The following is a 15,773-nucleotide window of genomic DNA, read 5'->3' as shown; positions in this document are numbered from 1 at the left end:
TACATGTGAGCAGCGCCCTTGACAAGAAAGGGACGAACATTGGACTCATAAACTACAGGACCTGATGACAGCAAACAGGAGCAACTACAGGAATGTCCAAAACCCCAAACATACATACAGCGCACCAATACAAGAAGATCACCTGAATCATTCAAAATCTATGCATGTCTGAAGGGACTTTTTGAATCTAAAATGTATTCTTACGTCACTTATTTTTGTGGTGTTTCCTTTCAATGCATGCTGAAAGTGTAACACTTTGTGTCACACATAGTAACAATTATTTGATGTGTTTTCTATGATTGAACTGATATGTTTGCCTTTTTGAATCTATGATTGATGACGGACGACATAATTCTTTTTTGACCACTGATTTAGTGATGATTGATTGACATGGTGATGTATGTCTACTGCTTTGTTGTTGAGTGAGGCTTGCAGCCCACTGTGTATTCCATGTGACTATACTTTTATACATTTTATACTTTTATATAGCTTGTAGAATGGACATCTGTGATGACCAAGGAGGGAATTGTGACATACATTCACACACTCATACTAACAGGCCACATACGTCCTTGGAGCCTAGAGAGGCGTCCGACTCATGCAAGGAGCCATTCATTCATGCATCAATTCTGGAGATACCAGCAGGCCAGGTGACGCTCGAGGCCACAAAAAAAGTGTAATTCCCGCACATAGCCAGAAAAGGGTCAGCACCAAGCCACAAACCAAGTTGCAATGCCCACACATAGCCACAAGGGACCAACTCCAAGTATTACAGTCACAACCCAAAGCCCAAGGGACCAGAACGCTCCAGGCAGGGCATCCACAGATGCCCAGCTAAGCCTCCAGGCGTGCCGATACAATTCCCCTCCTTTAGCTTCACAGATATCATACCAAACCTTCACCAATTAAAGTGAGTTACAAACGATCCTGACTCAGCGACCTTTTCCCCAAAGAACAGAGCGGTACTCACCACAGGTCCACAGCCACCGTAGGCCAACCGCTCCGTGTCCCGCCGCACCGGCGCCTCGTCTCCAGGCGACCAGCCCGCGCCTTAAGTCCAGCCTTTCAACTCCACCGTGTACACACGAATACCAAAGGTCCTCTCCTCGAAGACGCCCAGCAGCGTTGGTCCATCGGGTTACTTTAACTCACCGAATCTCACCTGCTGACCCAGGGACTCTCCTCTCAGCCTCAAACTCTGAGCCCCCCTTGCCCACTCAGCTGCTGATACTTAGCAGTGATGAGCCCCTCAACACCGCCCCCTCTGGGTGAAGTCAGTACTGACGCTAACCCTAAGCACCCTGAAGCTAACCCTGTTCCTAGTAGTAGCACATGTTGGTACCCTTACAGACTTGTTATAATATTACATATTTGGAGACTAATTCCTCACAAACAAACAGTCCGAAGTGTCCAGTGTGAGGAAAGCAGAAGAGGGGTCCCCCTCCCAGAGACAGTTAGGGGGCTTTCCCGAATGCACCCGAGGTGGTTCGGAGTGGGATGGGGGGTCCAATAGGCAGCCAATTGCGTTTAGCCCCCAAATACAATATGCCTTAATGACTTTTGTTGTAGGCCGAAAACAACACGAACAAAACAAAACATCACTATCCAACGAATGTATTCCCTCCACGGTGAATGCTGATACCAGTTCACCAGGAGGGGATTCACCCGTCGACTTCTACGTGCACTCAAACTTCTCCGGTGGACATATGAGAAAAATAAAACTCAGAAAGTCATACATTCTCCGATCAACTCACGTCCATTTAATGACGTACAAAGACAAGTTATAGGCGTAAGTGTGCATCTTACGTCGGATGAAACTAGTGTTTGATTTTGGGTGCAATAATGTCACTCGACTTCAGGCTCAGGGAACGTCTCTCCACTGATGCAATAAATCATAAATCAGCTGCAGCAGCACTGCAGCTGTTGACCTTTGACCCCGTTTTAACGCCTCTTCACACGTGGTGGAAAGGTCACCGTTTGAGAAAATAAAATGACGTTTCAACTGCATTGTATTGTGGTAGGAAGAGTTTGTGTTAAAGACTACACTACTGAACATTGTGATGTGTTATTTAAATTATTAACACCAAACTATTCAAATATTGTATTTAAGCTGATATTAAGAATTATTCTTAAAATGCAGTCACAATTTGCACTAACTGTTCAAATAAGTTTAAAGATGATGTTTGATGTTTATTGCTATAAAAAAAAAAAATCACTTTTCAACAATGAATGTGGTGCTCTCTCTCAGCCTTGTACCTTATATATACACAACATGTACGACCCTGAAAAGATGACTCACAAAAAGTTCACATTAATGTATCAAATTGTGTTTTTAAATTAGCTTTGGCTTTCCGCCGATTACCAAAATAAAACTTGTTAAAAACAAAGTGGATGAAATACGACACAACTTTGCGCGGGCCATGATGATCTTCTCCGCCTTCGAGATGAGATGCGTGAGAGAATAACAGGAAGTGACACGTTAGACACCGGTGTGGAAAAAAGGTAAACCTTTGTGTTGAACTATGAAACGATGTTACAAGAACATGCCTAACATGTCAAGTATTTAAAAGCACAGGTACTAATATAAGATGCCGTGAACAGGTAAAGGGGTGACATTCACCCACCAGGTGTGAGTGAGATTAGCCATTACAAGCCGTCCCTTTTCCTGTGTTTTAGGCCCACAGAGAGACCAGCCTGTCCCTCTCGCGCCGTCTCTTGTTCGCAGGTTTCCTGGTCAGTCCGTCTGATGCTGGAGTCGGATTCGCCTCTCTGTGGATAATCGCATCGTGCTATTCTTCTGATTACATCGATATGAAGGCACTAATAGGGCTGCTGCTGTTGGTCTTTGGTCACGATGTGTCCTCAGGTGAGACTGATTACAGTTTTAAATTTTCGAATGATCTTTCTAAAGTTTCGTTTCCGCTTTGATTCCCTAATTTGGTTGAAAAGCATTTGATTATCCTCTCTAATTAATTCATGATTAATCTTTTACTGTGAATATTTAAACTAATATAAGAGCATTTATTTTGGGTTCAACTGTGAAAACGAAACCAGCGCACTGGATTGATGACGTCGTTCCGAAATGTAAAATCTATTATCAGATCCAAACATTAGACTTCAGTTAGGAGGGAATCCAATGTGTACTTTAAGTCTACTGATGTGTACTTTAAGTGTACTCCTAAGTATTATATTAACACTCTTAACAATCTTATTATTAACTCGACGTCAACGTTCTTGGAGAATCATCACGCGCGCGCACGCACACGGACACGCACACGCAACAATATAATTATTATCGTTGCTATCAATACATTATGAAATATAATAATTATTTTGTTATATTAATTATTATCATTCCAATGATAGCAATCTGAAGATAGTTAAAATGCCGTCATTGAATACAGAAATTCACCAATATACTTACAATTATAAAAACATTGGAATAGTTATTTAAATAATCGTTTATTATTATATAATGGATAGTATTAACCTGTCTCTCTGACTGTCCTGTATTAACCTGTCCGTCCGTCTACAGTGATGTACTGTATATTAACCCAGTGTTTCCCCCAGTAGCCTACTGTGTTGTTAAGGCGGCCGCACTAACAACAATAGGGCCCCGCCTCGACTACCAATGTATATAAATATATATTTTTTTTTATAAATATTTTTTAATTATTATGCATTAACAAAGTAGAAAACTCTCGTAGGGAAAGAAAACATACTTCCATCAGGTGTAAAAAATAAAGATCAATAATGCATCAGTAATACTGAACAATGGTCGTGCCATAAAGCTTTTTGAATGGAATTGAAATGGAGACCCCCCTCCCCCCCCCCCCCGCTCCTTGACCACCTTGACTAAGACTTTTACTGGGGGAAACACTGATTAACCTACCTAACTAGTGATGTACTGTATTAACCTGTCTGTCTGTCTCCCTGTCTGTCTGTATACCGTGATGTATTAACCTGTCTGTCTGTCTACAGTGATGTACTGTATTAACCTGTCCGTCTGTCTCTCTGTCTGTCTGTATACCGTGATGTATTAACCTGTCTGTCTGTCTGTCTACAGTGATTCACTCTCTGCAGTTTTTCTCCACTGCGTCGTCTGGACTCTCAACCTTCCCAGAGTATGTGGAAGTTGTGATGGTGGATGAGGTTCCGGTTGAGTACTACGACAGCAACACCCAGAGAATCATAACCAAACAGGACTGGGTGGACAGGCTAACAGAGACAAAGTCCCAGACTACCTGGAGAGGGCAACTGAAAACAGAAAGGGTAACGAGCAGGTCTTCAAAGCCAACATGGGGATTCTGAAGAAGCGCTTTAACCAGACAGGAGGTACGTTTATATCTAATGTCTGATCTCTCACATGGAGATAGCCATCATTTAACCCCCGAATAAAGTTTAATTAGTCCAGTATCATTTTATTGGTCGTCTTGAAAAAAAACATAAGGGGTAACACTGTCGTTTTTATTGGTCGTCTTGAAAAAAACATAAGGGGTAACACTGTCGTTTTTTATTGGTCGTCTTGAAAAAAAACATAAGGGGTAACACTGTCGTTTTTTATTGGTCGTCTTGAAAAAAAAACATAAGGGGTAACACTGTCGTTTTTTATTGGTCGTCTTGAAAAAAAACATAAGGGGTAACACTGTCGGTTTTTATTGGTCGTCTTGAAAGAAAACATAAGGGGTAACACTGTCGTTTTTTATTGGTCGTCATGAAAAACGACAAATAAAAAACTCGTTTTTTATTGGTCGTCATGAAAAAAAAACATAAGGGGTAACACTGTCGTTTTTTATTGGTCGTCTTGAAAAAAAACATAAGGGGTAACACTGTCGTTTTTATTGGTCGTCATGAAAAAAACATAAGGGGTAACACTGTCGTTTTTTATGGGTCGTCTTGAAAAAAAACATAAGGGGTAACACTGTCGTTTTTTATTGGTCGTCTTGAAAAAAAACAAGGGGTAACACTGTCGTTTTTTATTGGTCGTCTTGAAAAAAAAGATAAGGGGTAACACTGTCGTTTTTTATTGGTCGTCTTGAAAAAAAACATAAGGGGTAACACTGTCGTTTTTTATTGGTCGTCTTGAAAAAAAACATAAGGGGTAACACTGTCGTTTTTATTGGTCGTCTTGAAAAAAAACATAAGGGGTAACACTGTCGTTTTTTATTGGTCGTCTTGAAAAAAAACATAAGGGGTAACACTGTCGTTTTTTATTGGTCGTCTTGAAAAAAAACATAAGGGGTAACACTGTCGTTTTTTATTGGTCGTCTTGAAAAAAAACATAAGGGGTAAAACTGTCGTTTTTTATTGGTCGTCTTGAAAAAAAACATAAGGGGTAACACTGTCGTTTTTTTATTGGTCGTCTTGAAAAAAAACATAAGGGGTAACACTGTCGTTTTTTATTGGTCGTCTTGAAAAAAAAACATAAGGGGTAACACTGTCGTTTTTTATTGGTCGGCTTGAAAAAAAACATAAGGGGTAACACTGTCGTTTTTTATTGGTCGTCTTGAAAAAAAAAATAAGGGGTAACACTGTCGTTTTTTATTGGTCGTCATGAAAAAAACATAAGGGGTAACACTGTCGTTTTTTATGGGTCGTCTTGAAAAAAAACATAAGGGGTAACACTGTCGTTTTTTATTGGTCGTCTTGAAAAAAAACAAGGGGTAACACTGTCGTTTTTTATTGGTCGTCTTGAAAAAAAACATAAGGGGTAACACTGTCGTTTTTTATTGGTCGTCTTGAAAAAAAACATAAGGGGTAACACTGTCGTTTTTTATTGGTCGTCTTGAAAAAAAACATAAGGGGTAAAACTGTCGTTTTTTATTGGTCGTCTTGAAAAAAAACATAAGGGGTAACACTGTCGTTTTTTATTGGTCGTCTTGAAAAAAAACATAAGGGGTAACACTGTCGTTTTTTATTGGTCGTCTTGAAAAAAAACATAAGGGGTAACACTGTCGTTTTTTATTGGTCGTCTTGAAAAAAAAACATAAGGGGTAACACTGTCGGTTTTTATTGGTCGTCTTGAAAGAAAACATAAGGGGTAACACTGTCGTTTTTTATTGGTCGTCATGAAAAAAGACAAATAAAAAACTCGTTTTTTATTGGTCGTCATGAAAAAAAACATAAGGGGTAACACTGTCGTTTTTTATTGGTCGTCTTGAAAAAAAACATAAGGGGTAACACTGTCGTTTTTTATTGGTCGTCATGAAAAAAACATAAGGGGTAACACTGTCGTTTTTTATGGGTCGTCTTGAAAAAAAACATAAGGGGTAACACTGTCGTTTTTTATTGGTCGTCTTGAAAAAAAACAAGGGGTAACACTGTCGTTTTTTATTGGTCGTCTTGAAAAAAAACATAAGGGGTAACACTGTCGTTTTTTATTGGTCGTCTTGAAAAAAAACATAAGGGGTAACACTGTCGTTTTTTATTGGTCGTCTTGAAAAAAAACATAAGGGGTAACACTGTCGTTTTTTATTGGTCGTCTTGAAAAAAAACATAAGGGGTAACACTGTCGTTTTTTATTGGTCGTCTTGAAAAAAAAAAATAAGGGGTAAAACTGTCGTTTTTTATTGGTCGTCTTGAAAAAAAAACATAAGGGGTAACACTGTCGTTTTTTATTGGTCGTCTTGAAAAAAAACATAAGGGGTAACACTGTCGTTTTTTATTGGTCGTCTTGAAAAAAAACATAAGGGGTAACACTGTCGTTTTTTATTGGTCGTCTTGAAAAAAAACATAAGGGGTAACACTGTCGGTTTTTATTGGTCGTCTTGAAAGAAAACATAAGGGGTAACACTGTCGTTTTTTATTGGTCGTCATGAAAAACGACCAATAAAAAACTCGTTTTTTATTGGTCGTCATGAAAAAAAACATAAGGGGTAACACTGTCGTTTTTTATTGGTCGTCTTGAAAAAAAACATAAGGGGTAACACTGTCGTTTTTTATTGGTCGTCATGAAAAAAAACATAAGGGGTAACACTGTCGTTTTTTATTGGTCGTCATGAAAAAAAATATAAGGGGTAACACTGTCGTTTTTTATTGGTCGTCATGAAAAAAAACATAAGGGGTAACACTGTCGTTTTTATTGGTCGTCATGAAAAAAAACATAAGGGGTAACACTGTTGTTTTTAATTGGTTGTCATGAAAAAAAACATAAGGGGTATCACTGTCGTTTTTAATTGGTCGTCATGAAAAAAAACATAAGGGGTAACACTGTCGTTTTTTATTGGTCGTCATGAAAAAAACATAAGGGGTAACACTGTCGTTTTTAATTGGTCGTCATGAAAAAAACATAAGGGGTAACACTGTCGTTTTTTATTGGTCGTCATGAAAAAAAACATAAGGGGTAAGTTCAATAAAAGGTAAGTTCAATAAAGTTCATAAAATGTCATTGACAACTATAACTTTCGACCATATCATAGTAAGTGTCTCGGTGGCGCATGTGAGAGAGCTGTTGGATATCAGTTCTGGAGACCTGGGTTCGAGTCCCACCTGACACACTCTCACCTGGAACTCCCTGACACACTCTCACCTGGAACTCCCTGACACATTCTCACCTGGAATCCAGGTGGGTGTTCAACATTTTTGTAGTAAAGTAAAGGAGAAACTTTTATCAAAACGTCCCCTCCGGGTGTTTGAGCTGTTGAGGATCTGTTCTGGAGTCATCGGTCTGACTCCTACGGGGGGGGGGTCTTATGGGAACGACTCTCTGCTGATTGGGTCCATTCTCTCACACATTCATTTCGAATGACTGTCTGTGGGAATGGATGGCTGTGAATGAGTGCACTCATTCACAGTCATCCACTCACACAGACAGTCATTCCCACTCGCCCATTCATTCCCAATGACTGTCAGTGTGAATGGATGGCTGTGAATTAACTGATTCACAGACACATCCATTCACAGAGACAGTCATTCATACGCATCCAATCACCAGAGAGTGATTCTCACAAAACCCCCAATTGCAGGAATCGAACCGGTGTCTCCAGAACAGATCCTCAACAGCTCTATCACCTGCGCCACAGAGACACCGACTTAGAAAGGGAGAAAGTTCATTGTTGACCCTACAATACACATGACATTGTTGGAAAAGGTTTCCAATCCAAGGTGAGTGTTCCTGCCGGGATTTGAACCCAGGTCATATACACGACTCAATAACCGAACACATACAGCTCTATCCATTGCGCCACTGAGCAACTAGTCCAGACATAATCGGAGTTCATATTTGACTTGACATTTCACATGAAGTAATGTCGCGTGAAATTGAATGTCAATTATAACCTCCAACCACTCAATAGTAAGTGTCTCGGTGGCGCATGTGAGAGAGCTGTTGGGTAACAGTCGTGGAGACCGGGGTTCAACTCCCACCTGACACACTCTCACCTGGAACACGCAGACACCTCCCACCTGCGATCCAGGTGGGAGTACAACATTTTGGGTAAACTATCAGAGCAACGTTTATCAAAACGTCCCCTCCTCTCGGTGTTTGAGCTGTTGAGGATCTGTTCTGGAGTCATCGGTCTGACTCCTACGGGGGGGGTCTTATGGGAACGACTCTCTGCTGATTGGGTCCATTCACTCACACATTCATTTCGAATGACTGTCTGTGGGAATGGATGGCTGTGAATGAGTGCACTCATTCACAGTCATCCACTCTCCCAGACAGTCATTCCCACTCGCCCATTCATTCCCAATGACTGTCAGTGTGATTGGATGGCTGTGAATTAACTGATTCACAGACACATCCATTCACAGAGACAGTCATTCACACGCATCCAATCACCAGAGAGTGATTCTCACAAAACCCCCAATTGCAGGAATCGAACCGGTGTCTCCAGAACAGATCCTCAACAGCTCTATCACCTGCGCCACAGAGACACCGACTTAGAAAGGGAGAAAGTTCATTGTTGACCCTACAATACACATGACATTGTTGGAAAAAGACTCCAATCCAAGGTGAGTGTTCCTGACAGGATTTGAACCCAGGTCATATTCACGACTCAAGAACAGAACACATACAGCTCTATCCACTGCCCCACTGAGCAACTGGTTCAGACTTAATCAGAGTTCATAATTGACTTAACGATTCACGTCGCGTGAAATTGAATGTCAATTATAACCTCCAACCACTTAATGAAAAGTGTCTCAGTGGTGTAGTTGTTAGAGCAGGTCACCCTCATTCTGGAGACATGGGTTCAAGTCTCTTCAACCACGCTCTCTTCTGAAACCTGATATATTTTGTATACAACAAAGTAATATAAATTATAATCCTTATACCAACCCAAAGAACACCAACAGCTTTACCAACTGAGCAGCTGTGTGTGATTGTGACGCAGATTAACAAACTCAAGGAGCTAGGCAATTAGTGGCTTTCTCCTATAATAGGAACATCTCTTGACTCGTATTATTAGAAAACTTGTAAGAAAAAAGGAACAAGACTTAATTTCACAAGGCTAAATAATGATCAATAAAATCGAAATATTGACCAGAATATGACATTATACCACACCTTTCCTGATAGGCTACTGTCCAACTAATGAAATGACACAAACTAAAAATGCGCTACCCTAAAATATTTTTTTTAATAGAAAACATTTAAATAACTGAATTTACTGGTTTGATTAATTCAGAACTCTGCTTACTGATTAAATGTTTGTACTTGCGTGATTCTTGCACTTGTTGGGTCATATCTTCATGTTGAATGAGTTTATGAACTTATGACATTGCTTTTGATAAAAGCGTCAGTGAAATAAATGTAATAAAAAAATATTTTTATTGTAATAAAATGTAATAAAAAAGGTTTTTCCAGCTTTAAATGTGATCTTTAAATTCTTAGTTAGGCATAGATTGTCCCTACTTTAGATGAGCTCACATAAAAATACATAGAGTGAATGACAGTGATGACTCCTTTTTAATTTCACTGTGTGTAAAATGTTATTTTTGCAAACATGTGACCAATAAGACTTTGAATTGAAGTGGTGATATTATGTCACCAGGTGTGTGTGCTTAGCCTCGTCATGGCTAATCACACTGACGCCCGGTGGTAATATCAACCCTTTAACAATTGCTTTCTAGCAAGCTGAACAAAACATGAACTGCAGCAATATTCGGTGTTCATAAAGAACTAACATATTAAATTGTAAATCATTAACAAACCTTATAAATAATAGTATGAATCATCTCAATAATCATTTATAAAGGATTATACATTTCTCACCACTTCTCTATGGTTTCATAGAGATATGCTTCTCTGTACTCCATTTCCCAGCATGCTCTGCTCCTCCCAGAGTCACCCAGTGTGTTTGTCTCTCAGGGCTGACCTTTGACCAGTGCCATAATGGGTGCCAAGCTATTGAAGGACTTCAATATCGGGGTGAAATCGACTTCAGTCAAATGATGGGCGGATAAAAAGGCTCAGGTCACAACTGATCACAAACGGCTGCTCCAAATACAAGGGTTGAACTGTGTACGTGCGTCAGATCATTGGCTGAGGAGGACTGAAGAACCACAGCAAGACCGAGGAAACATTGTTTATTTTCCTCCAATACAAAAAAAGAAATCACAAAAGGTGTGGGGGCAAAGGCCTTTCAGATGCGTTTACAAAAACATACAACAATTCGTCTGCCTCTCAAAATTCATAACATTGAAAGAAGCTAATTTATAGTGTTGTTCCCATTGGTAATATTGAAAAAGGTACACATTTTAATTTGGCTTTGTGTGCAATGCATTGGGATTCTCTATGTGCATATTTGTGTGTATGCATGTATTGTGTGTAAATTACTGCGACAATACAGCAAACGTGATATCATACTTTTTATTTTGAGTTTGTGGGTGTGTTGGTTTTATTTTCAAATCAATTGTAAATTGAACAAAAAAGTGTGATGAACAGTCTTTTGAATCCTAATTAATTGCTACTCTTTCTTTATCACTTGAGGCCAACTACTGAGTAAATATAATAATAAAGCAAAGCTAAGCGTTGTTTTTTTACATCTGATCTAAAGTCTGCTTCTAGTGCACATGCCTGGCCTGTAGCCAGAGACAATAGCCTAACTAGAAAGTATCCACAGTTTCATTAATAGATTGTTTTCCCATTTCGGGCCACAAAAACATCCATGTTTAAATAGATTGTAATGTGTTCTAAACGCACAGACACACACGCACAGACACACACACACTCACACTCAACCCATCAACACGGCAACAAACACACAAGCAATATAACACTCACACCCCCACACACACAAACACAGACACACACACGCACACACAACCGACCCACCAACCCACCCAAACACACACTCCTGGAAGTTGCTGTACTTGTAGACGGCGCGCCCGGTGTGCGCGGGCACATCCCCCATGGTGGCGATGTCCAGGTACTGGCTGGGGAACAGGAAGAGGTCCACGCGGAAGCCCTGAGCTACACAGTCCTTGGACAGCTGAAAGATCAGCATTCCTTGATAGGCTAAATGAATACGCAAGGAGCGTTTGAGGATAATGATAATGATAGAGATACAAATGAAATGGGATAATTATAAGATGAGATGTAAACATGTTTAAAAATAACTTAATAAGTAATTAAGCACATAAGTCAAATATAAAATAGAACAGATATGTTGAATCAGTGCATAACCTCGACCAGCTTGAAAGAAACTGAGAGTAGAAGCAGTGACCCCGAGCCTCACCTTCTCCTTGTCCGTGCTGACCAGCTTCTTATCGTCTCGGTTCTTCAACTTCCCAGGAGCCTCAGCGGTCGGGATGGAGGCGTGGAAGATGAAGAGCTTCCTGCTGCACTCAGCCGCCTGGAGAGAGAGAGAAAAGGAAGAGAGAGACAGACAGACAGACAGACAGACAGACAGACAGACAGACAGACAGACAGACAGACATGTGGACCACCGAAATGAGCACAACGTTTTTTATTCTGTATCATTTTTCCCCAACTGAAACCTGCAAGTGAACCTCAGCTCCGAGTCGTTCCTCGACAATGACATCATGTCGTTCAGTTGTAAGAAAAATAGAATAATGTTCTAAAATAGGTACAAGATTTCCCTTGATGTTTACAAATATACATCAAGAAAGGCTGCATGTTGAAATCCCCACCCTGTACAGAGATGTATTTATATATAACCATGTGTTTTCATATGAAATGAACATTAAACAGAACAGATAGGTGCAATAAAAATACACACATGCAGAAGGTATTCATGTTATTTATGTTGAATCAATATATGTTCTACTAAAACTCAGAAAAAGCTAAAGTTTGTAAGAAACCAAACCGTTTGTAAATCCTTCAAGATTTCAGCGAGATAAGAGTATTAGCGTTTGTGCAGATCACTGATTGACGTCCGCTACAACAGATTCCACCAGAAAGCTACGACGCTGAAGTTGGCATCCGATTCGCAGCATCCGATTCGGCTTGAAAACCACTTAGAATCTTCAAATCGGTCCTGATTGAAAACCACTACACCTAGACTCTTCAAATCTGGACTACATTATCACAGTGAGGCTATACATTATGTAAAACATAGTTTCATATTTGTGAAACCTTTACCCTATTTGTGAAAATGCAATACAGGCTTATTTGAATGTTTTTTAGGGGTCCAGACCGCATTGCATTTTCACAAATAGGTTAAAGGTTTCACAAATCTGAAACTATGTTTTACATAATGTATAGCCTCACTGTGATAATTTAGTCCAGATTTGAAGAGTCTAGGTGTAGTGGTTTTTAATCAGGATCAGTTCTAATGCGGTCTGGACCCCTAAAAAGCATTAAAATGTGCCTTTATTGCATTTTCACAAATAGGGTAAAGGTTTCACAAATCTGAAACTATGTTTTACATAATGTATAGCCTCACTGTGATAATTTAGTCTAGATTTGAAGAGTCTAGGTGTAGTGGTTTTCAATCAGGACCCGTTCTGATGCAGTCTGGACCCCTAAAAAGCATTAAAATGAGCCTGTATTGCATTTTCACAAATAGAAAAAAGGTTTCAATAATCTGTAACTATGTTTATTATAATGTATAGCCTCACTGTGATAATTTAGTCCAGATTTGAAGAGTCTAGGTGTAGTGGTTTTCAATCAGGACCGATTTAAAGTGGACCAGCTGCTGAATCGGATGCTGCGAATCGGATGCCAACTTCAGCGTCGTCAGAAAGCTTTACTGTGGTAAGATAGCGGCCTATGGTGACGTTCTAGACGCCGCCGTAGGGCATCTAGTTAATATCTATATCTATGGTGACAACAAACCTTGCGCGACTGAAGTACTCTGGCGTGACGGAAGTGATTTATTTTTTTAACTTTTTTTTACTCGTTTTATCTATACATATTATGTGTTTCAATACAGTTTTCTGTTCAAAGATCTCAACTGAAGGTCACCTTGTATGTTTTTGCGTTCCTGGCCACACCAAATATATACTGCGTGCAGTTCCCGTTTTGTCCACCAGACGGCAGGGGTTGACTGTGATTATTGGCGTTCGGGAATGTTTTTAATTTATAACTTTAGTTTATGAATAAAATCAATACTTTGAAAACAGAGGCGTTGCTGTTGTATTTTCGTCTTTAATGTGTAGTTATCTGTTTTTAGAGCTTAACCGAAGTTCACCTCGTATGTTATCTCCTGGCCACAAAAAATATACTGCCCGCAGTTCTCGTTTTGTCCATCAGAGGGCAGGCGTTGACTGACTGTGAAACAAAGCGTCTGTTGGAATGTCTTTTAAGTTGTAACATTATTCCATTAACGAAGTCAAAATCTTAACTTGCTGTTTGTTTCATTTAATTACATAAATTGAATTTTATGAAACACCAATCTCGAAACGTATGGTATGACAACGAGCTACCTATGGGGACGATATATCCGGGGCACCGGTGGAGCCGCATATTCGGGGCTTGAATTCCTCATCCGTCGGCGTGTCATTGTTTACAGTCCGACAAGCAACTTTAAACGCCATATTCAAACTCAAATTGAGGTTCAAATAAGCAACACAGAAGAGTTACTGCGGTGTCGAAACACTAATCTTTAAAAGTGTGACCTGGTCCTAGGGTGAGGAGAGGGGTCGGGAATGAACAGAGAGAGTTGGATGGTCACCTGTTTTGGAGAAGAAGTTGATGAGCGAGTTCGTCTCGCAGCTCTTGAACAGCTCCATCAGCTGGGGAGCTGCAGTTCAGACTGAGGTTGTGGACGCGCAGACGCCTCTGGCCCCCGGCGGTGGTGTAGAGCAAGGCACACTGGGTAATACGGACAGACGGACACGGCTTTACAACAACAGCGGAGGACACGATTGTTATAAACGAAGCGCTGGTGATGCATCGTGTCTGATGATTTAAAATACAACGATGTGGTGCTGCTGTGTAGCTCCACTGGGAGGCAGGCGTTGACCGACTGTAAATATTGGATTGTGGGAATATTTTTTAAATGTATTACTTTGTTGCATTAATAAAGTCCAAAAAGAAGTAGTGTCGCTGTTGTATCGTCACCTGTAATATGTAGTCCATCAATTCCTTTGTTTTATCCACTTAATCCAGATTTAAAAGAGTGCGCAAATTAAAAAATGATTCCCCAGCTGATCCAAGCCTCCGGTACAGAGTCCTCCTTTGCCTGGAATAGCGCCCCCACTGGAGAAGTACATGTTTTACAAGTCTCTCTTTCTCCACACTCACACCTGCCATCTGGGTGTTTGCCAATCAGAGCCAGCCCACTCCTCAGCCCACAGTGTCCAAGCCTCAGTCTTGTGATTGCTACATCATCTTTTCTTATGCACCTAAAAGTGCACCTATCTTTATTTACATTTCCCTGTATTGTAAAGTACGCCCTTCCCTTCCTTCTCCCAAGAATTTTGCCACCTTTCTTTTAGAGCCCTGTTTATTTTTTCCTTGTACTCGGGTGCCCCATATTGCAAATTAATTTGCACTGTTTCCTCCTTCACCGCCTTCTTTGCGTCCTCATCCGCCTCCTCGTTCCCTTTCACACCCACATGAGCCGGCACCCAGAGAAACCCCACCTCCCTCCCCGCCTTGTAAACTCTGAACACAGACTGTAGTATTTCCACAATTAAATCCGGTCTGGACTTGGATTTTCCTTCTTTTATTGAAATGAAAGCTGCAGCTGAATCACTACATACTATTGAATACCCCTGTTTATTATCCTGCACCCATCGTAAGGCCCATAAGACTGCCACCATCTCTGCTGTGAATACTGACAGATGATCTGAGACTCTATACCCTATTCTGTACCCGATGTCAGGAATGCTAATACCCACTGCTACTTTACCACTCTCATGCTCCTTTGACCCATCAGTGTAAATGAGTAGATGGTCTCCCCATACTTGTTGCTGCCAGACTTCTATCTCTTCTATCCAATAGGCAGCCAATTGGCGTTTAGCCCCCAAAGACAATTAGCCTCAATGGCTTTTGTTGTTGGCCGAAAACACGACAGAAAAATAATTTATTCGTTTTCGATCACACTTAGTCAATTAGCCTAATTAGAGAGTTCAATACCAGATAGAAGAAACAGCCTAGTGATGCCACTGTTCATCACTATCCAACGAATGTGTTCCCTCCACGGTGAATGCTGATACCAGTTCACCAGGAAGGGATTCACCCGTCGACTTCTACGTGCACTCAAACTTCTCCGGTGGACATATGAGAAAAATAAAACTCAGAAAGTCATGCGTTCTTGGATCACTCGCGTCCATTTAATGACGTACAAAGACAAGTTATAGGCGTAAGTGTGCATCTTACGTCGGATGAAACTAGTGTTTGAATTTGGGTGCAATAATGTCAC

The 15,773-nt window shown here is 40.4% G+C and overlaps 1 protein-coding gene and 1 pseudogene across 5 annotated transcripts; one reads left to right on the top strand and one right to left on the bottom strand.

Annotated features, from left to right (window-relative positions):
* The first annotated feature begins 2,659 nt into the window (after positions 1-2,659).
* On the top strand, positions 2,660-10,935 carry LOC130369770 (class I histocompatibility antigen, F10 alpha chain-like; annotated as a pseudogene).
* Positions 9,570-14,782, bottom strand: LOC130369771 (protein transport protein Sec24D-like). 5 transcript variants are annotated; one of them, XR_008892892.1, is made up of 4 exons: positions 14,468-14,782; positions 14,023-14,218; positions 11,679-11,795; positions 9,570-11,458 (listed from the first exon to the last, which is right to left on the bottom strand). XR_008892892.1 is itself a non-coding variant. In XM_056575315.1 (3 exons), the coding sequence occupies exons 1-3, from the start codon at positions 14,483-14,485 to the stop codon at positions 11,178-11,180; spliced, it is 381 nt and encodes a 126-aa protein (XP_056431290.1). In that variant the 5' UTR covers positions 14,486-14,739; the 3' UTR covers positions 9,570-11,177. The 5 variants fall into 5 exon arrangements, 1 of the variants encoding a protein (XP_056431290.1); XR_008892891.1 differs by having other exon boundaries at positions 14,079-14,218; positions 14,468-14,764; XR_008892893.1 differs by lacking the exons at positions 14,023-14,218; positions 14,468-14,782 and adding an exon at positions 13,831-13,858.
* Positions 14,783-15,773: the final 991 nt, after the last annotated feature.

Source organism: Gadus chalcogrammus, chromosome 17 (genome assembly GCF_026213295.1).
Source record: "Gadus chalcogrammus isolate NIFS_2021 chromosome 17, NIFS_Gcha_1.0, whole genome shotgun sequence".
Lineage (NCBI taxonomy): Eukaryota > Metazoa > Chordata > Actinopteri > Gadiformes > Gadidae > Gadus > Gadus chalcogrammus.
This window is presented reverse-complemented; position numbering and strand designations above follow the sequence as displayed.

What these genes read in the sequence shown, in the direction of transcription:
- LOC130369771 (XM_056575315.1), bottom strand. An exon ending in TCAGCACGGACAAGGAGAAG is followed by an intron (nt 11,424 to 11,678) that starts GTGAGGCTCGGG and finishes CAGCTGTCCAAG; the next exon opens with GACTGTGTAGCTCAGGGCTT.